We start from the raw sequence: 21,023 nt of genomic DNA, 5'->3' as shown, positions 1-21,023 counted from the left end.
GTATCAGTAAGGCCAGCAATAACGGAACTCGAGGACTTGCTCCTGGGGCAAAAAGAACAGGAGGGCGGCTGGTCTAACCATCGTCGCGCGGCCCACGACATCTTATACATCGCATAGGCGGGGACGGAGGAATAGAGTGCGGTGTGGGCCGGCGCCCACTCATGGTTCTTAACGGACTGTTGGGTCTCCGGTGGTATCCCACTTCTGAACCCATTCGCCTCGAAGAGAGATTGGGATCCGGAAGCAACCCAACGTGTTGACTGGAGGTGGGTGTGCCGGGGTAAGTGCGGGATGAACGGCATCCGTTGTCCAATGGGCCGTGATATAACCCCGCCCCCGCACCTACCGCCGTTAAATCCCACACAATCCTGGTCTGGTCAAGCGAACGTGACTAGAAACAGTGCACAAGCAAGCGGTGCGGGATGAACGGCATTCATTGTCCAATGGGCGCCATCTCATCCACCGTTAAATCCCATTAATTCGATATAATTTAGGATTCAACCCCACATCTGTATAACCAATATCCTAATTTCCTTTAAGCTATATAGAAACTCTAATTGTAGTAACAATACGTCACGTAGTGTTTGTTAGGATTAGGGTAGAGTTTGGGTTAGGATAGAGTCTGGAATATGATATAGTTGGGATTGATGTGTTGATGAGTAGCGGCGTATCCTCGCTGTACTACTGTGTGTATGTGTGAAATATAGAATGAGAACATGTCTTGCATCGCGGAATCGATATTGATCTATCAACGTGCATCAACCCTGAAGGTGGCAAAGAGGCGTGCGGCTGTACGGCATGGTCGGAGGTCAGGACGAGGCTCAGCGTGGCTGGGTGGCAGCGAGTCGTGATAGTGAAGTCCGAGACTGGGGGGAGCCACTTACTACATAGTACTATACGGATACATGGTATGTACCAATAGGCGCCACGTGAGCCAAGCCTCTCTGTCGCGGGGCTTATCACTCATTGAGCAGCGTTGTCTAAATGGTGGTTCCTGAGCTGTAACGAGCAAGGGTGTTGCTGGGTAGATTCCACTTCTGTTGGGCTCTATCGAAGCAATAGCGCCTAAGTCGGCAGAGACCCAAGTGGTCACAAGCTGGTTGGCAGACTCTTGTGCGGACGAACTGGTTATACTCGGCCGCGGTTGTGCGCGGTCCACCTATAAGTTTATTGCAATATAATAACAACTCCAGTTTGTTCCTGCACGTGGCCCGCTAAAGCTCAGCAAAATGCTACCCACATCTGGATGTTTGTGTCCGAACTACCGTAGGAGGTCCGGAGCACCAAGACGCAGTAGACTGTTTGTGTAATAAATAATACGTGGTGGCTATTACAGGTGGGCACAGAAGAGGGGGGGGAAGAGACGGCGTGCCACAATATCGCGCGGGCGTTGCGCTCCCAGCTTCCGATTTGAGTAAGTAAATCGGCCGAGTAGAGCCGATTCAAGGAAATGACGGATTGCCAAGTTTAAGTTTTGCCATATCGGAAAAAAAGACATGAAATAAGCATGTGAATGTGATTGGGGGTGAGCAAGATGCAACCATGCGCCGATGCAAACTATTGATGCGCGCGAGAGTGAGGCACAGAAAAATGTGTTGTTCAAAAGGAGTGGGATATATCCGTATTATTTGATAGGTACGCGTGCCTGCCCGCCCAGGTATGATCTATCAGATAGGTACGTACTGTGTTATGTCATGCCGCTTCCTGCCGCTTCTTCCCCCATGTTCGTATGCACCCATCCATCACTATCACCAGCTGTCTCTCTCTGTCTCTTCTCCTGCCTTCCCCGCTTCCATGCGCCGACCTACCGGAATCGTCTCTTTATCCTTTCGGTGCCTGATGATCGGGTAAGCATGGATGCAGCGACATACCTAGGTGCACGCGTGCATGATGCAGCCGCGAAGCTAGGCAAGGCAAGGAAGGCAAGGCAAGATTACCGTATGGACAATTGCAAATGGTCTCACGTCTGCAACTTGGGTACCTACTTCTGCTCGCCCTTCCAGGAATCTCATCGACCATCGTAGTCGATTCATCACGCGCACATTTTGATGGTTCTCACCGTCATCCAATTCCCCTTTCTTCATGCAGCCATGGCAGTCAACAGCCGAAACCCAACATGTGCTATCCCTGTTCCCTGTCATTGACCTCTACCGCTGGTTTGCGTTGGGCGATCCGCTCTTCGCTTGTAGGTTTCCTGGTAGTATATCCGTACCTACTACTATGTAACATGAAGGCGCCTCAGGGACCCGACCTCGCCAGCTCAAGAATAGGCTTTAGAGACTCGTCGGGGCATCATCAACTAGCTGGCAACCACGCGCACAATGCAGTGCAGTGCAGTGCCTGATGATCTGGCAGCCCTTCCCCGCGTCGGAGCCGGGCCGATGGGACAACATTTTATTGACCGCTCGAGGCTAGTCAGGTCTTCCCTCCAGGTCACGCACACGACAAGTGGTCATTTGCATCCATTCCCCGTCCTATTGAATACTACGTAAACCAGACCATAGTCCATTTACGGTAACTACGCCCGCGCTCCAGAGGTGGGGCTTCCCAGAGTTTAATTTCAACGCCCTAGATCGTGCCTGAGAATGCTGCCACCTGCCGCTTCACCTGCCTTTTCTTACCTCCAGGCTCCCGCTAAGACCCAGAAATATTATCGACGGGCATATACCCCCCCGCCTTCTGCTACTACTGCGTAAGTAACTCTACCGTGACCACATTGTTTCGTTTACGCTATATCTACGTAGTATGCTAGACCTTGACAGGCATATGCCCAAAAAGCCCAGCCGCCAAGAGTGCAGTGTGCAACCCTTACGTGCTGCAATGTTGCACCCTCGTGCCCGCAGCCCCCCTTTGGCCGGTGTCGAGTTCTTACTACGTAGTATGAACCATCTGCTTTCTGCACGGCTATCCTTGCATCCAATATCACTCGCCCCCCAAGACTGTGATTGGGTCCGCACGTCAACATGTCGAGTGCGAAGCCGACGAAGGATTAGTTCCCACGCATATATAAGAATGCCGCGCTGGGGAAGTCTCACAGTCGCTTTTGGATCGTCTGCCCGTGTCACCCTCGTGTCATCTCACCACGTGTTTCTGTGCTCAGGTTCTACTTCGACTGCAGCTCCAAGTAGTGTCAAGGGCCAACCAGCACCATGGCGAGCACATTCTCCGTCAAATCACTGGCCATAGGTCTCCTCGCCAGCCAGGTTTCCTTGTGCGATGGCGCCGTGATCAATCCAAGAGACGCCGTGCCTGCCGGCTATGTCGCCGCGCCGTACTACCCAGCCCCGTACGGCGGCTGGGTCTCGGACTGGTCCGACAGCTACCGAAAAGCAAAATTAATTGTAAATCAGTTAACTTTGGCGGAAAAGACAAATCTAACGACTGGCACTGGCTTATATATGGGTATTATATTGACCTTTTCAGCTAATGTTCGACTTCACTAACACACATGTAGGGTACGTCTTATCTGTCCGTTTGACCAGCTCGTACTAACTAGGCCAAGCCGTTGTGTTGGAAACTCCGGCAGCATCCCCCGGCTCGGCATCCCTTCACTATGCCTTGCAGACTCGGCAACCGGCGTTCGTCTAGCTGACAACGTCACCGTATTCCCGGCCGGTATTACGACTGGAGCTACCTTCAGCAAGGACTTGATGTACGCCAGAGCCGTTGCAATGGGCAAGGAGTTCCGGGGCAAGGGCGCCAACGTGTTTTTGGGACCCATGGTTGGGCCCATGGGTAGAAAGCCCAGGTGAGTGAATCCACTCGCGAATGTGCCGCCATCATCCTGATCCCATCTGCAGAGGCGGCCGAAACTGGGAAGGATTTGGAACCGATCCTGCGCTTAACGGTCACGCCGCATACTTGACTGTGAAGGGAGTACAGGAGCAGGGTGTCATCGCCACAGTCAAGCATCTTATCGGCAATGAGCAGGAGATTGCACGCATGTACACGCCCTTGTGGGAAGGTTACAGTGCCAACATTGGTGAGAGCCCCCTCTCGTGTGAGCGAGATGGTTGATCACTAACCGAGTTAACCGAATAGACGACCGGACGCTCCATGAGCTGTATCTATACCCATTTGCTATGGCCCTTAGAGCAGGCCCTGGATCAGTCATGACTGCCTACAACGCGGTGAGTTGATTACTATCCGACATCATCTCATGCGTAATCTGGCGACAACCACTTCTTTTACAGTCCCTTTTTTTTTATCTGCTACTGTTCATCACATGTGAAGTCCTTCAACTGACATTTCGAAAGGTCAACGGTTCAGCATGCAGCCAGAACAGCTACTTGATCAACGGCATCTTGAAGGACGAGCTCGGCTTCCAAGGATTCGTCATGAGTGACTGGCTTTCGCACATGTCCGGTGTTGGGTCTGCCCTAGCTGGGCTTGACTTCGATGCGCCAGGCGACCAGCAGATACCTTTAACTGGGTACAGTTATTGGGCATACGACCTGACGCGCGCTGTTCTGAACGGTTCGGTTCCTGTGGACCGCATAAACGACATGGCCACCAGGGTCCTGGCAGCTTGGTATCAGATGGGGCAGGACGAGTCGTTTCCGCCGACTAACTTTGATACCAACAGCAACAGTAGGGTGGCAGACCTGTACCCCGCAGCCTGGCCCTTCTCCCCAAGCGGCGTCGTCAACGAATTCGTCCAGGTGCAGGCCGATCACTACCTCGTCGCAAGACAGGTCGCGCAGGAGGCCGTCACGCTGCTCAAGAACAACGGTAGCCTTTTGCCCATCACTACCTCAACGCCGATCAAGATCTTTGGCACCGGCGCACAGACAAACCCCGACGGACCCAATGCTTGTGCCGACAGGTCCTGTAACAAGGGCACTCTCGGCATCGGCTGGGGCTCGGGAACCGTTAACTACGAGTATATGGACGATCCGCTTAGTGCCTTTAAGAATAGGTCCAGCAATGTCGTCTACTACAACACGGACTCTTTCCCGTCGGTCCCGGCGCCCACGGCCGACGACGTGGCATTTGTGTTCATCTCCTCCGACTCTGGTGAGAACTCGTACACTGTAGAGGGCAACGCCGGAGATCGCAGTTCCACTGGCCTCAACGCCTATTACAACGGCGACCAGCTGGTAAAGGATGCGGCCGCCAAGTACCAAAACGTTGTGGTCGTCATCCACACAGTCGGTCCCGTCCTCGTGGACGAGTGGATTGATCTTCCCAGCGTCAAGAGCGTTCTCGTCGCCCATCTTCCCGGCCAAGAGGCTGGTGAGTCACTCGCCTCCATCATCTTCGGTGAAGCCTCTCCCTCTGGCCATCTTCCGTATAGCATGACCAAGCAGGAGTCCGACCTGCCTGACTCCGTCACCAAACTGCTCAGCGTCCAACTTTTCGGCCAACCCCAAGATACATACACGGAAAAGCTTTACATCGATTACCGCTACCTCAACAAGAATGGCATCAAGCCGCGCTTCGCCTTCGGCCACGGACTGAGCTACACCACCTTCTCCTACTCGAACGCGACCATTAGCTCCGTGACGCCCCTGACCGCCACACCTCCAGCCCGGCCGGTCAAAGAAGGTATCCTCGATTACGACGGACCCATCCCTGCCTGGACCGAGGGCGTGGCGCCGTCCGGCTTCAACAAGATCTTCAGGTACATCTACTCGTGGTGCACCGAGTCCGAGGCCAAAGATGCCGTCGCCGCCTCCACGACGAAGACGTACCCGTATCCAGAGGGATACAGCACTACGCAGAAGCCAGGCCCCCCCGCCGGCGGCGGTGAGGGAGGAAACCCTGCGCTCTTCGACGTAGCCTTCACTGTCTCAGTCCAGGTGACCAACATGGGCGCCCAGTACTCCGGCAAGGCCTCGGCGCAGGCGTATGTGCAGTTCCCCGACGGCGGACCCGACACTCCCGTGATCCAGCTGCGGGACTTTGAGAAGACGGCAAACCTGGCGCCCGGGGAGAGCACCACGGTGACGCTAGAGCTGACGAGGCGGGACTTGAGCATTTGGGATGTAGTCAGCCAGAATTGGATTGTGCCCAACCCGACGGGCAGGTACAAGATATGGGTCGGGGAGGCTAGTGACAAGTTGTTCTTGGCCTGTTACACCGACTCTGGGAACTGTGAGGAAGGACTCCCGAGCCCCGTCTAGTTTCAGTCTGCAGTGGTTAGGGTCAGCCTGGACTAAGGCAAGATGGCGTTATCTTTATCTGAATTTCTCATCAACTAGCCATGAAGAATTCTCTTTAATTCTATTTACTTAATAAACTCATCCGAAAGACTTGATGCCTTTTAGTATGTCACGCTGGGAGCGTGGAGACCCCGGTGTTTCGTCCGCGCGTTAGAAAACAACATAATATTATCCCAACCAGAGGCGGAAGCTGTGTCCGAAGCTGGCTTCCCTTCCGGTTGAGCCTCCATTAGTGAGGCCGGCAGCTGACACGACCCAACCTAGACAAGCACTATACCAAAAGACCAGCACGCCAACCCTGTGATCCAAACACGGATTGGCTTTCATAACAACGTGAATGACGCTACAATGAACAATCCGCAGCCAAGCCCCTAAGGTTCTCGGGGCTACCGGGAAGGTTCCGAGACTTGACGGGGGTGGGTTCTCACACACACACACACAATGGTAAGTATTGTCGGAAGCGCCTTCTTCTTGGTTGTGGTAAGTCAATCATAATCGACAGTAGCGTCAATTTCTCGGGTTCTGGTGAGCTTCTCACCGGCGGCGGCCGTGGCGGTCGTGGTGGCCCCGTCTAGTTTCAGTTCACAGTAGACTCGGAGCGCGTGAAATTCGAAGATGAAATATCGAAGGCAACTCACGCCTAGAACCAAGCGGACGAATTCCTAGCGATGTCGGACTGGGGCAGAAGGTCTGAGACTTTACGACTCGGAATATCTCGTCAACTTTGCAATTTATGGGAACCTCGATGATTACCATCTTTTGATGACTGGAGTTGGCAATCTTCTCGTTGTAAGCGGCGAGCTGCTTAATGAATTGCCTTCGCCGCTAGCACTTTCCTATTTCACGTCGCGAACTTGCTCGCTTCCCCACCTCCATCGTTTTCTTGTCAGTACCGAGCATCTCTTACCTATCAAGCGAAACTTCAACAGGATAATCGTATTAGCGTTTCTAACTTGCAGCTGCAGCACACTATACGCTATCACTCCGACGGAACGGAAAGGATGCTGACTGCCTGATTAAGGGACCGTTGTCGTTTGGGATAAGGGGATATTGTGCTTGCTATTGTACCCGGGCGAAGGACAAGGGACAGACAAAGTGCCATACCGGGATTCTTTTTCAATCTGTGGTCTGTCCTGCTACCTAAGAAACTCACCGAGGACAGTACACGATACTACAAGGAGTCATGAAGATAGCAATGGCGGGGGCTTTCAGAAGAAAGTGAATTGTATGCGTTTGGCCAGCCTTTGGTTCCGGTTCTTCGTTTCGTTTCTTGAAGATAGCGATGGTGGGGGGCAGAAAGCCAGCGGAAAGTGAAGCGTACAAATAATATGGCGTTTTTTTTTGTGTCAGGGTGCGTCTAACCAGTGACCGCAAGCTGATTTGGCTTTTCGACTGGCAACGCTGGCCGCTACTGTCAAAACAGAAATGGCCGACTGTCGCTTGCTGTGTAGACGCTGTCCCGAGGTGGGAGGAAGCAAACTCGCGACAACCGGGAGTTAACAGGAGGGGCTCGGTCAGGATGTGGCGGGAGCCTTTTCTTTTCTTCCTTTTTCTTTTCGACTCTTGGCGTAGCTTTCGGACCAGCCTGAGACCCAGCCGCCGTATGGCGACGGGTAGTATGGTGCGGCAACATAGCCGGCAGGCACAGCGTCTCTAGGATAGACCGCAGCGCCGTCAGATAAGGAAACCTGACTGACAAGGGGGCTTATCACTAGAAATTCAACAGAAACTGTCATATTGCTGTTTGACGCTACCTAGCGCTGTAATTAGGATTAATTCGGACACGGTCCTCCCGGCAGCCGTTCCGGATCTGACAGGGCCGATGGGCTGTAAGTGTTGGCGTGTTGATGGACACGGCAGCGTCGCTGAGATACACAGCGAGAGAGTGAAACGAAACAGCAAAGCAGTGAAGAGCAACAAGCAAGCAAGGACGAGGCGACAATGACCCAGACAAAAGGTAGGCATAAGCAAATCAATCACCTCGTTGGATGACCCGAGGTGGTCGTCTAATATACCTAGGAGCAAGTGACCTACCAGGATGAGGGTTTGTCTGCGCGCTGGTGCAAAGACTCTGATCGGTAACACAGTTTATATTATACTCTAATAATAAGAATAGAACAAGCTAGCTATGAACCCTTTTTAATAGCGTACCTCATCATCACTATAGTCAATTTCCATACCATCTCACGACTACATAGTTTAGTTAGTCAATAGACAGAGAACAGATAATGGACAGGTGATGAACAGGTAATAGACAGTAACATACTGGCAGGGGAAGGTTTTCTGGTTTGGGGACGTTCTGCGGGCTGGGGCCGTTCTGCGGGCTGGGGCCGTTCTGCGGGTTGGGGCCATCCTGCGGGTTGGGACCGTTCTATAGAATAATGAGAGATTGATTATACGATAAGACTGAACGAGAGATGAGATTAGAGATTTCATATACAATAGGACTGAACAAGAGATGAGGCATGACTTACGTGCGGGTTGGGGCCGTTCTGCGGGACGGGGCGCTAGATAGAGGTTGTCAGGAATGAACTGGTTGAGTGGGAAACACGTGATGACATACCGAATCAAGCTCTGACTGAGCTTGATGCATCTGCTCTCCAAGCAGACGTATGTAGTCCTTCAACTATATAATACTATTAGTGAACATTCCCAAGTTTGAACAAATAATGCACACTTACACGACGTCTGGACATAGTTTTGGGGTCGTGGTGGCCCCCATGACGACCACGGCCGCCACGACCGCCACGACCGCCACCGCGGTGTCCGCCGCCGCCGCCCCCGGTGGAGAACGCACCGGCGCTTTTGAATGTAACCGCTTCCATTGAATACGGTAGGCTCACCATGAAGTTAGAATCATCGTCAAATGGAAGGTGCGTCAGACTGTACTTACCATCTTGTGTGTGTATGTGTGTGTGAGAGAGAGAGGGGGTGGGGGAGGTTCGTATTGTGTGCACGAGAGGGATAAAAGAAAAACGAAGAGGGGAGGAAGTATTTAAAGAAATGGATTTGTGGGAAGGGAAAGGGGGGCAGGCAGAGAGAGCAAAGATTGAGGCAGGAGCGGTAGGTCCAGGGCCACGGGATTAATTTTTCCTTGGGATGCACCTTCCTTTTCTAATTCCGATATTTACTTCACACCTGAGCCCTAGGACATAACCCTTAGGGAGCATATTCTATTATCCCGACGGAGCAACGAGGAAAGGAAAGGGACGCTTGACTCTCTCATGATGTCTCAGCTCCCTGGTGCCATGTTGCTGTGGCAGAGGCTGATAGAACCACACCTGTATCCAAGATGTTGTCCATAGCAGAAGCTGAAGATGCAGTTGTTGATTCCTACCTTCTGGCCTCATCGATAGCGAGCGAGAAGTGACCACGGACATATAACATTTGATCTTTCCCACCAAAATACACATCTGTTTCAGGGAGCCCCTTACCATCTGGAAGATGTACGCCAACTCCATCCGTCGGATCACGTCCACGACTCACTGGGTTCGGATATAAAAAGGTCGGGTAAAATAGGCAGTGTGAATATCCATTTAATTGCGAGATGACCTGGTGAAGCAGGTCCGTGGTAACTTCTCTGATTCCTTTTTGTACGTGACTGTTTCATTTTTTCGTGTGACTGTTTTGCAAACCCATATCCTCCAAGTCTTCTGCCGGGAAACCCCAAGTTCTATATTGGGTCGACCGCCGTGATCAACAGCGGGCTCGAATTATTGATGGATTTCTCTAGGCAGAGCCTATCTCCATCTGCGTGGTCATTGTGCCGGCGGCATGCTTGTAGTGGTTGACTATCTCGTTGAGAAGGGGTAATGTAATCCGAACATAGCGTGATTCTCAACGTTGACGATAGTGTCTGGGTGCTCCATATTCCAAAAAGTCATCATTTTTGCGATGACAGGTTGATGAAGAGTTTTAAGGTACATGTATGGTTGGTGGTCTCTGTGGAGATGAAGGGGTGGGATAAAATGCCCATGGATGAATAACTCTGCTCCGCCTTTGCCCATACACAGAACAAGTATTCGCTGTACAAACTCTCTGCACCTCAAATCAGTATCAAAACCTCCGTATTCAGAACTGAATTCTACCAACTGTCAATCAGTCAACAGGTGCTCCATAGGACCGTGTTGGGACTCCCACCATCGGCAGCCTTGGGCTTGGGAGGAACCTTGGCTTCGGTTGTAGGATGTACAGAGGCGCAGCCTTGGGTTGTCTGGCCTGGGGCATCTCTCTTGGGCCTAAAACGTCTCTCTGGTGCTTCCCCGGTGGGGAAGGCATGAATTCGGTGGTAGGAGCAAGGCTGTTGTAGGAGCGACGTCGTTGGCTCCAGTCAATTGATGGGACTGCAGGCACAGGCTTGGGTTGTTGGCTTGGCGCATATCTGCGGCCTCCGAAGCTACGTGCTTGTGCTCCTCTGCTTGGGGAGCTATCGGTGGCGGTTATATTAGGCTACTGAAACCTGCTATAGTGGTTGCTGTGACGAGAGAATATTCAAGGGGAAACATCCCTGGCTTCGTATGTGACTTCTCTCTGTTCGTTACCGCCGCGGCCAGTGGTGCAGCCTCTTCACTGGGTGAAGCAGAGATTTACGTCGTGATACCCACTGTTGCCTTGAGCATAAAGTGATGAAAGTGGAATATGCAGAAGCCGCAACGCTTTGTGACAAAATTCAAAAGTTTCTGTTGGTACCTAGGCCGAAGGGGTGACGAATAGTTGGGGTATAGTGGCCATTCTCAAATATTGGTGAAAAGAAGCTATCGCTGGTTGCCTTGTTGAAAGGCTCATGAGATACACACCGTCTTGGTGGATACCGTGCCGTATTGCACATAATCCTCTTACCGGCGATAGCTGACGATGCCCGGCATCGCCAAAGGTTCAACAACAACGCGGCAGAGTTTCACCAGCAAACTAGATTAACGCCCCAAATCGCAGAGATCACAACCGATCTATCCAAGCATCATGACCATGCCATTCTTGATCGCTTCAATCTCCTTCTTCCCCAGAGGGTCCTTCTTGTTGAACGCGGCCCTCTTGCGCTCCGCGCTCGACCAGCTCGTCATGTCGAGATCGTCGCCGCCAATTTTCCTCCCCTTCTTGTACTCCGAGAAAGCTGTCTCCCAACCCCAGGGATCGTCGCCGTGAGTTTCCTTCGGCAGCTTGACGCTGTCATCCACGTCCTTTAGCAGGCTCTCGAGCCCGGGGACGCCACGCAGCGTGATGCCGTGCTTCTTGGCATAGGCGGCGACGTAGTTGTCGAACGAGTCCTCGTCAAAGGGGAACGGTCGCTTCTTGGTGGACCTCTTCATCCGGGCCCCTTGGTCAAGGAGGGAGTAGCTGCGGAAGGTCGCTGCAACCTTCAGCATGCCCGCCATGACGTGGCCGAGGTCCTTGACCTCCGAGTCCGGGGTCAGGACGCCCTCGCGCTCGAGGCGGGCGAGCGTGGCGAGGAAGAGGTTGCCGATGAGACGGGCGGTGTGGCTGCAGAGCTCGCCGTCGTCGGCCCTGTGAAGGGTTTGTTCTCGTCAACGAGCCGGCCTCGATGCAGGTTGCCCGACAGGGGGCCGCGAAAGGGGGGATCACTTACCTGGCGAAGTCACCGCCGGAGAGGTACCAGATGAACGGCACCATGGCCTCGCAGATCACCCACTGCTCCTTCCAGTTGTCCTTGGCCTCCTCGAAGTCGAGGATAATATTTTGAATTACTTGAAGGACGCCGTAGGCTGCGTGATCGTTGTATGTATACATTCCAAAGTTATCTGGATCGCGAAGTTCGCAATGGATGTTCTGTGTCATGAGTTTGCGGTAGCCGGCGTTCGTCATGAAGAAGGGCGCGTCGGGGTGCTCTTCCGCAGGCTTCGTGCAGAGGCAGGTTTCGCCGCCATCGCACTTGGGCTGTTGATGGCCTTCGTCGTCTTCATCATCCTCAAATTCATCTTCGTCATCGTCATCAAAGTCTCCTCCGGATTTGGCCCCAAAGGGACATCTGCAGGTGTATGCATAGGCGTCGGTGTCTTCCAAGGCCTTCTTGTAGTCATTGTCGGCATTACGCGACGCCGAGACTGCCGACCAGCGGTTGCTCTCACTGGTAGTTGCGGCGGCGTCAGAGGTGGTGGCCTTAGTCCTGGGCATCTTGGATGTCATTTGCACAAACGAGCGCTTGCCAGCTGGACCAAAGAATCGATGAAATGTGGTTTGGAGCCCCTCTTCAAATCAACTTTCTGGAAGGGTTAACTTATACACTGCCGAACTCAAATGACCAGCTATGAGCTCATTGCTGTTGCTCAACGCGTTCTGCACGCGTGCCGAGCTTCCCCGAATTTATATGGGTCCTGAATCCCTGACCGCATGTGACAGGATTTGGATTGCGATCTCGATGATTTTTTCTTTTCTTTTCTTTTGGGAGAATTGGAGGTTTCGTGTTCGCTGCGCAATGACGCGATCGCTTGTTTTCCAACTGGGTTGGTTGGGGAGACGGCAGGCAGGGGTCAAAGCGGCATATTCATCTGTTCCCTCGAGATAGATACGTGCTTGTGTTTGCCTGTTTCTCTCATGGTGAGCGCCCGATAGTGACGAGACTGGGGCCTTGAAGGGGGTGCTAATTTAATATCAATAACAAGGAATTGGTGAGGCTCAAGCGCTGAGAGAACGTACGGGCGCGGACAGTTGCTGTTACGTGCCATTACTTATCTTCTGAAGTATTAGATGCTGCGTGTCTACCTATAATTGCAAGCCTTTACTGCTTGTTTGGGCTTTAGGCGACACGAGATGACATGCTATCAGTTAAGCCTCCACCGCGTGTCAAAAGCGAGCCTACAACTCCTAGTCCTGCCACGCCATTTCCGCCAAGCGCAATTGTCGATACCGGACCTTGAAGCAACATGTGGTTGGGATGTTGTACATTTGTCTTCATATTGATACATATTGAACACTACCTCTCGTCGAGGTCCTGATGTCTAAGTGTCTAGGCCATGCCTGGCCCACAGCCATCCAAGCCAAGGTCGTCTATCGCCTGCGGCTTGGTTGGAGCCCAACTTTCGGATGACAACGGCCCGCCTATGCTTCGGTTCACGCTGCTATCCACGGAAATTCTATCGTTTTTGCTATCGTCCCCGGGCAACGTATCACTCAAACGCCCAGCTTCTTGCGCCCCTTCGCCCGCCTTCGCGCCACAATCTTGCGACCGTCCTTGGACTTCATGCGCGAAAGGAAGCCGTGCCTCCGCTTCTGAATCAATCGGGTGTTCCGGTTCATCGTGTTACGGGGGCCGCAGCGGACCTGCATGGCGCCCATGGCAGGGTGCTCTGTGATGGCGCTCGTCGGAACCACGTCGGCGGCATCACCTGTTGAGGGGGTGAAAGGCGTGGCGGTCGGCCGGCGGAAGGCGGATGTGAGAGGCGTGATAGAGGGACGCAGTGAGGGAAGGGAAGAGAACATCCTAATGGCCAATGTTAGCTAATCAAAGCATTGGTTGGTCCAGCGATCTTGTGGCCGGGCCTTACCTTTGCGAGCACACCTGTGTGGCGACACGAACAGGCTGAGTTGCTGCGCGGGAGAGGAGGCTCCTCGCCAGACTTGTGATGGGTTGGCGCATCATCTTGGCAGCAGTCGTGTGGTCGTTGTCGTGGACTGCGTGGAGCTCTCACTGATCGCGATCACCAAGCTCGAGATTTTGCGGAAGACTTTCTTCCGATCCGTCGGCAATTCCCGTCTCTCATGCATAAAACGGGGTGCTGCGGTTCATACGGGGTTTCTCTGTATGCAGGAAAGACATTGCATGAAGCGGATGTTTCAGAATTCAATTCGGGGTAGCCTAGGCGCTTGTGAGCCAATCAGAGGCACTGCCGGCTTCCGCAAGTGCCGACCGCAGGGCGGGTGACCCCACTTGGTCATCGGTTCACTGTGGACAGCTTGCCTGAGCTTGCTGATGGGTTTGACCAGCTTACGAACAGATCCGGAGCTTGCCCTGTTTCCTCATTCAACATATTCATTCCTGTCCCTCCTTTGCAATCCCTCCGGATCCCTTAGAAGAAGCAAGTTTTGGCCACAATGGATTTTCTCCAACGTCTTGCGCGGTTCCTGGACCGGCCGCTCTTCCCATGGAAGCGCCTCATCCTCGGCTTCTCCATCGGCCAGTTCATCTTTGAGAGCCTGCTCTCGCTGCGCCAGTACCAGGTCTTGAAGAAAAACAAGCCGCCCAAGGTGCTCGAGCAGGAAGTCTCCCAGGAAGTTTTCGACAAGTCGCAAGCCTACAACCGCGCCAAAGCCGAGTTTGGTTTCATCAACAATCTCTGGGGTCAGATCCAGAACATCGCCTTCATCCAATTCGACGTCCTCCCCAAGTTATGGTCCTGGTCCGGTAACCTGCTGCTGAAGTTCGCGCCGCAGCGCTTCACCGGCGAGATTTCCCAGTCCATCGTCTTCGTCCTCGCTTTCATCATGATCCAGCAGGTCCTCTCACTGCCCACCTCCATCTACCAGACCTTTGTGCTCGAGGAGAAGTTTGGCTTCAACAAGCAGACACCCAAGCTTTTCATTACCGACATGATTAAATCTCAGTTCCTCACTTTCGTTATTGCGCCTCCCGTTCTGGCCGGTTTCCTCTCCATTGTCAAGAAAACGGGCAACCAGTTCTTCTTCTACCTCTGGGCGTTTGCCGCTGGCCTGCAGGTCTTCATGATCACCATCTACCCGGTCGCCATCCTGCCCTTGTTCAACAAGCTGTCGCCTTTGGAAGAAGGCGAGTTGAAGAACAGCGTCGAGAGCCTCGCCAAGAGCTTGAAATTCCCTCTTCACGAACTTTACGTTATCGACGGAAGCAAGCGCAGCGCTCACAGCAACGCCTACTTCTTTGGTCTTCCCTGGAAGAAGCACATTGTCATTTACGACACCCTCATCGAGAAGAGCGATGCCCAAGAGGTTGTTGCTGTTCTTGCCCACGAGCTTGGCCACTGGAGCCTTGGCCACACCACCCGTCTCTTTGGAATCTCTCAGGTATGTTTTGTGGTCGTATACGGGGTATCGCACAGCTAACACCTCGCAGGCCCACTTTCTCTACATATTTGCCCTCTTCTCTGTCTTCATTAGCAACCAATCGCTTTACGCCGACTTTGGGTTCCTCAAGGAGCACCCCATCATCGTCGGCTTCATCCTCTTCTCTGATGCTCTCTCGCCCATGGACACCGTCGTCAAGCTGCTCATGAACATTTTGAGCCGCAAGTACGAGTTCCAGGCTGATGCCTTTGCCCAAAAGCTTGGCTACTCGGCTGAGCTGGCCCGCTCCCTTCTCAAGCTCCAGATCCAGAACCTCAGCTCGATGGACGCCGACTGGATGTACGCGACCTACCACTTTTCTCACCCTCACTTGTCCGAGCGCCTCAAGGCCCTTAACTGGAAGTCTACCAACAAGGTTACGACGGATGAGCCGACGGTTGCAAAGACGTCGGGAAGAGATGAGTTGTAGGGGTTTGCAATAGGAGTGCTTTGGCACCGAGAATCATAAGGAGGCAACTCGTGTTTAGAATCCTTTGTACAATACTATGCTACGTTTAAAGCAATGGGCAGTCTCATAAATGTGGATCAGAAGCAATAAATCATCGGATATTGCGTGGAAAAGTCCCTTTCCCTCAAGTGGGACACTCCATTTTCACCGTCTTGGAGCCCTCATGTTGGCCAGCACTCGTGCTAGGAGCTCCTCTCGCTTGTCGTTGTCATTGGGAAAGAGATTCCTCTGTGAAAGTTGTAAGCAAAGAGCAAGACGAATTGTTGGGATTGCGCGCATACCGCGGCCAGCCATCTCCTCATCTCCTCTCTGGTCCAATTCTCTGGGTTGCCGGTCGGGTCCGGAGCAGCGGGAAACATGTCGCCTCCATAAATTGCCCAGACAGCCGCGGCCGTCACCAAGCCACCGAATGCTGTGGCGCGATGAGCACCAAATTCACGAGTAATCATTCGATTCGTGTACTCACCAAGAACTGCACTCTATCTCAAGCGTTAGCAGAGTCGTCAAGAAACCGAATAAGGTGAGGGAAATGAATACTGACTCTGGACTTCATGGCGTTGTCTAAAGGCGTGGGCATCTTGTCGCTATGGGTATATGTGGCGGTGCGCTGGTTCCTTGCTCTGTGTAACGAATGGAACGAAGCTTGGTTTGTATTCTTGTTTTCTTGTTTCTACAAGCGCTACCTATATAAGGACAGAGAATGGGAGGGGAAACAGATTGCGCAACTGCAGCAACGTGTTCGCAAACGACTTTGAGTTGGAAAGCGTCGTCAACCCACCCGCCGGTGCCAAGGGACAGACCGAAGCGGTTGCTCACTGTCCCAGCGCCACGCCTTGCCCGAGGGCTTTTGGCTGACGCGTGCCACAGTGACGTTTCACTGCCACTCAGCTTTCCAACCCAAAGCCCCAAGTGGCTGCTTGCTGCCTATGGTACGGATAGAATAGGTGCATTTGAGGCGGAGCGACAGAGTGGGGAAGTGTGGCACCAGCCACGATAAGATAAGGTCGGCACCTCGACAGATTCAAACCCCCGAGTGCCTCGAGTCCAGTACAGGAGAATGGCCCGTGCATCTTCCGGGCGAGCGAGCGCTCTCGCCAGGGGTCCATCCCACAAAATCATTTTTGCCCTCAAATCCCAAAACCACGAAAAGACAACCACCCACTCCGACCAGACAAGACCCCCTCCGTTGTCGCCAAATTCCCCTCAAATACCGCCAAGATGCCTCGCGAAATCGGTGATATCAAGCAGGTACGCTCAATCCAGCGGCGAAACGCTGCGTGGTGACTGTTGACCGGGAAAGATTGGCTAACAATTGACGTTTCTGTAGTTCATTGAGATTGCCCGGAGAAAGGACGCTTCCTGTATGCAGATTCCCCTAAACCCCCACTGCCACCAAAGACTCGACAAGATGCGGCCCTCTGTCCCAATACATGGCTGCGAAATCGTTGTGCGAACAGAGAACAAGGGATAGGACAGTCTTCTAACGCTTTCGTGATGTAGCCGCTCGCATCAAGCGCAGCAGCAAGAGCGCCCAGATCAAGTTCAAGGTTCGCTGCCAGCGCCACCTCTACACCCTTGTCCTTAAGGACTCCGACAAGGCCGAGAAGCTCAAGCAGTCCCTCCCCCCTCGTACGTGTTCCTCTGGTCTGGTTTCGGTCGCCACTCTTAGCAACCCATGGAGAGGTGTTCGAATTGAAGGAAAGTATGCTAACCGCGACTCAACACAACAGAGCTCCAGATCAAGGACGTCCCCAAGAAGAACCCCAAGGGTGGCAAGGCTTCCGCATAAGCGCTCTCCAACACTGTAACTGGGAAAAGTCAAAATCGCTTCGATGGAGGAATAGAAGAGCATGAGTAGCCCATCTTATGAGGTCTATGGAATGACTTGGTGAGGGGCCATTGGCCGGTCGGTCCTTGGGAAAAATGAAGTGACGGGTTGTGTCTGTTTCCTCGAAAGAGGAGTACGGACCGTCTGTTCACGAGACATACGGCGTCAAGGGATTATTACCTAGGCAAATTGCGGATTGAGATGGACCTGTCTACTCCTTGCTAGTCGGACATTTCGCCAATGAAGAAATCATTGAACACAACCAAAATGCAGGTCTCGCAAAAAAAAAAAAAAAAACCCCCCATGAAAAGTCGCGACGGAAATGCCTCCCCCGGCCAGGCATGCTTACGCTTATCCAGACAGCCTCGAGCTCATTGGCGGCAAAAAAGACCTACATGATCCTCTGGTAATGCCAAATGTCAGTCCCTGTGACAAACTCCTGAATGCCAGCCCACTCCTTGAACCCCTCGCGTTGGGCAATCGCCTTGTGCTGCTCGACCGTCGACCACCCGCAGTACATGACAAACTCCTCGTGATCCTCGCTTGCCTTCTCCATCCGCCACCCGCCGCGGACGGGGTACGGCCTCGCGGCTTCCTCGACGACCCACTTCGACTCGTCGTACTTGCTGGTGAAGTCCTCCTTCTTCTCCGACCGTACACCGAAGCGTCCGACGCTAAGCACCGGCGCCGTCAACAGCGAAGGGGGCTTGTCCTCGGCCTTCTTCTTCCCCTCGGCCTTGCTCTCCGTCTCTGGTGCAGCGCCGTCGGCCTGGGTCGGCGGCGTCACCGGCGTCGCAAAGATGGGCGCGTCGACGTGAAAGAAGAGAACAGCTCGCGGGCCTTCGACGTGGATGCGTGGCATCAGCTTGGCCATGACGTTCTGGTTCTCGGGCGACGCGAGCCACTCGAGGTGCGCCTGCAGCGAGTCCCACTGCGCTGCGATGAGGATCACGCTCGGGTCCTCGACCTGCTGGAGGATGGCGGTGCCGCGGTCTATCCGGGTAGGAGGGAGTCCTGGCTGCTGGCGCAAGACCCAGGTGTCCTGGACCGTCTGGCAATAGTCCAAGAGCTCCTTGAACTCCTCGGTCAGCGGCTCCTTGAGCTGGAGAAGTGCGAACTCCGTCACGGTCATCTTGGGCTGTGGGTGTGGTGGACGAGGTCGAAAAGATGCGTGGCTTGTGGCACGAGGCGACGTCGGGAATAACCGGGGCTCGCGGGGTCGAAGCTCTCTCTCTTTACCTACCTAGCTACCTAGGTACATGGGTTCGGTATGGGCCGGAGGCTGAAAGGACAAAAGCCAGGGAAGCGGTCTATTCGTACTTTTGCTTGAAATAATGTCTCAAAAAAGAGGAATCTCACAATTTACTGAAGACGGTATGTTTTCTGCGCTCTCTAGCCTGCCGTCGGGGATTGGGAGGGTCCACTCGGCGGGGTAGGCAGTTAGGCATGCAGGTCAACGTCCTCGCACAGAAAGGAGTGACGTTGCTCGCTAGACAAAGTGCAGCACAGACACAGACAGACTTGAGACTAGGCAGATATGCAGTGTAGTGTACAAGCAGATGAGCGGCCATTTGTTGATAGATCGATTCCGTGTGGCAGCCTTGAGTTGATCTATCCCTTCCTCCCGCAATACCTACGCGGATTGACTTTCCACACGGCCGCATTGATCTTATCTCACTAACCGAAGTCCCTACAAAAAAGAAGAAAAGAAGAAGAAGAGGAAAAGCTGCAGGTCACTAGGTAGTCAATTGGTAAAGACTGGTACGCAAACCATCTTGACACTAAGTTGAAGATGAATAGGCGCTCATTGGTAGGTAGTGAGACACGAGGCATCGCGGCCATGGCATGTACTATTGGCGCGGATGTAGATGGATGCATACAAGCACTCACAGAATGAGCACTCAACCATGACCTCAAACGACTGGGTCAACGTAACTCAATGGCTCATCTCACTACGGATACCACACAGCCCATATGTATCTGCCAAGCGTCGGTTTGTCCCTGGCCGCCTTCCGCGGCGATCCAAGACCAGGGGAGGTGAGGGAGTGGACCCGGAGAAGCATTGCGCCTAAATCTTGGAGCTGACAGCTTGTGTCGGCAAGGTATCGATAAGCTCTGCTTACGTGTGTTAGGTACGCATTCCGGAACGGAGAACGTTTCCCTGGCGGCAACGGTTTCTTCTTTTTTTTTCTCCTTCTTTTCAGCAGAAACAGACTTTCCCGGTCCGGGCAGTCCGGCTTCATTCGACCTGACCGTTAGGAATTGAGCCACTTCTTCAAATACCATGTTACGGAGGTGCAGGGCGGTGTTCGTCTTCCGAGACACGGCGATGCCAGATCTTGAAGGTGGCCTCATGTGACGGCATTTCGGTTGTTCCCCTCTTCATGGTATCTGCGCGACCCAACAAAAAGACTGACTACCTTGGATACGTATCTCAGTTCTCCTTTGAGGTCGTGATTCTTCACCGCCTCCAGTCATTTGTTGCCCTGCCTGAATCATACTGTAGACCAATAAGGTATACCGTAACTCCTGTCGTCACCCGCATTGAAGGGTGCATGACCTTGGCTCCAATTCAATGAGTCTGGCATCGAGACTGTTGTTCGCATCGGACTGCCATTGTTGGACCAGAGACGATTGGCCCTTCGTTATGGGAAGCCACTTCCGTCTCGACTCCTCTCGAGGGATCAGACAATACGGCACTAGCACTCGGTGGCTGCTGGTGACCTAGAGCTCATGATCGGATGAAAGCATACTGTGTATGACTTACTAGGTCAGGCTTAGCTGGCTCCAATGACTGCCGTCGAAAGCTTGGAGCCACGCGGCAACTCGCCGTAGAAGCTTCCTGCTTACAACCGTAACTTCGGCATCCTTTAAACTTGTTACCAGGGCTACTGTTGTCTGACTCGCTGCTACTATGTAAGATTTAGCATTGGGTCTTTACAATAACATGTAATGCTTGACATGCGAGGCGGAAGCAGGATAGCGCGCAGTCCGTCAGCATTCAATCTGGTAAGGTATCTCGCAAGCTCATGAGGGCGCCGTCGAGCAATGGCAGAGACTGACGGTGCCCAAGCTCCCCGACACCACCACCAGGGCTGAGCGACTCGTAGCACCTGAGCATGGCATCCCAAACTTGCTTCCAGATCGCGGCCGCCGCCCTTCCACCTGCAGCAGCCCCTGTCAAACCCCTGTCAATTTGCTCGGGGTTTGCCGGGAAAACACCCATCAGAACGGGAGTATCATCAGGGGGAGGGGGCAATGGCCAATAGGGCCGCGCATGAACAAAGCAAGGTACGAATACATGCAATAGTGAATGGGATGAAAAGGTGCAGGCCAGGCAGTCCCTGACAGCCTGGCAAATGTGCATAGGAGAAGCAAACCTACAACGGCAGTATACCTACTACGTCAAGCTGAGCGTCCGTATGCAAAGACAAAGCAATAGTATCATAACCTGGCACAAGCGGCACACTGGTCATGAGGTACTACTCTAGCGAGCCAGAGAGAGGAGACAGGCGGCCTGCACCTCGAGGGC

General features: G+C 53.3%; 7 protein-coding genes across 7 annotated transcripts; 3 read left to right on the top strand and 4 right to left on the bottom strand.

Annotated features, from left to right (window-relative positions):
• Nucleotides 1-3,149: 3,149 nt before the first annotated feature.
• Nucleotides 3,150-6,125, top strand: GLRG_04872 (glycosyl hydrolase family 3 N terminal domain-containing protein; the record flags this gene model as incomplete). Its single annotated transcript, XM_008095557.1, has 6 exons — nucleotides 3,150-3,341; nucleotides 3,424-3,455; nucleotides 3,503-3,748; nucleotides 3,801-3,982; nucleotides 4,042-4,130; nucleotides 4,257-6,125. The coding sequence occupies 6 exons, from the start codon at nucleotides 3,150-3,152 to the stop codon at nucleotides 6,123-6,125; spliced, it is 2,610 nt and encodes an 869-aa protein (XP_008093748.1).
• Nucleotides 6,126-11,110: 4,985 nt separating this feature from the next.
• GLRG_04871 (uncharacterized protein) lies at nucleotides 11,111-12,305 on the bottom strand (the record flags this gene model as incomplete). The annotated part of the gene is made up of 2 exons (XM_008095556.1): nucleotides 11,111-11,666; nucleotides 11,749-12,305. 2 exons carry the CDS (start codon nucleotides 12,303-12,305, stop codon nucleotides 11,111-11,113), a joined length of 1,113 nt encoding a protein of 370 aa, XP_008093747.1.
• A 984-nt stretch (nucleotides 12,306-13,289) lies between these two features.
• Nucleotides 13,290-13,758, bottom strand: GLRG_04870 (ribosomal protein L34; the record flags this gene model as incomplete). Its single annotated transcript, XM_008095555.1, has 2 exons — nucleotides 13,290-13,599; nucleotides 13,664-13,758. The coding sequence occupies 2 exons, from the start codon at nucleotides 13,756-13,758 to the stop codon at nucleotides 13,290-13,292; spliced, it is 405 nt and encodes a 134-aa protein (XP_008093746.1).
• Nucleotides 13,759-14,210: 452 nt separating this feature from the next.
• GLRG_04869 (peptidase family M48) lies at nucleotides 14,211-15,624 on the top strand (the record flags this gene model as incomplete). Its single annotated transcript, XM_008095554.1, has 2 exons — nucleotides 14,211-15,155; nucleotides 15,205-15,624. The coding sequence occupies 2 exons, from the start codon at nucleotides 14,211-14,213 to the stop codon at nucleotides 15,622-15,624; spliced, it is 1,365 nt and encodes a 454-aa protein (XP_008093745.1).
• Nucleotides 15,625-15,807: 183 nt separating this feature from the next.
• Nucleotides 15,808-16,240, bottom strand: GLRG_04868 (uncharacterized protein; the record flags this gene model as incomplete). The annotated part of the gene is made up of 4 exons (XM_008095553.1): nucleotides 15,808-15,891; nucleotides 15,945-16,075; nucleotides 16,130-16,142; nucleotides 16,205-16,240. 4 exons carry the CDS (start codon nucleotides 16,238-16,240, stop codon nucleotides 15,808-15,810), a joined length of 264 nt encoding a protein of 87 aa, XP_008093744.1.
• A 641-nt stretch (nucleotides 16,241-16,881) lies between these two features.
• Nucleotides 16,882-17,452, top strand: GLRG_04867 (ribosomal L38e family protein; the record flags this gene model as incomplete). Its single annotated transcript, XM_008095552.1, has 4 exons — nucleotides 16,882-16,911; nucleotides 16,991-17,024; nucleotides 17,164-17,292; nucleotides 17,394-17,452. 4 exons carry the CDS (start codon nucleotides 16,882-16,884, stop codon nucleotides 17,450-17,452), a joined length of 252 nt encoding a protein of 83 aa, XP_008093743.1.
• Nucleotides 17,453-17,882: 430 nt separating this feature from the next.
• On the bottom strand, nucleotides 17,883-18,623 carry GLRG_04866 (uncharacterized protein; the record flags this gene model as incomplete). The annotated part of the gene is made up of 1 exon (XM_008095551.1): nucleotides 17,883-18,623. One exon carries the CDS (start codon nucleotides 18,621-18,623, stop codon nucleotides 17,883-17,885), a length of 741 nt encoding a protein of 246 aa, XP_008093742.1.
• Nucleotides 18,624-21,023: the final 2,400 nt, after the last annotated feature.

The sequence above is a fragment of the Colletotrichum graminicola genome (genome assembly GCF_000149035.1).
Source record: "Colletotrichum graminicola M1.001 genomic scaffold supercont1.16, whole genome shotgun sequence".
NCBI lineage: Eukaryota > Fungi > Ascomycota > Sordariomycetes > Glomerellales > Glomerellaceae > Colletotrichum > Colletotrichum graminicola.
The sequence above is the reverse complement of the archived record's forward strand: the minus strand, read 5'-3'. Positions and strand labels throughout refer to the sequence as shown.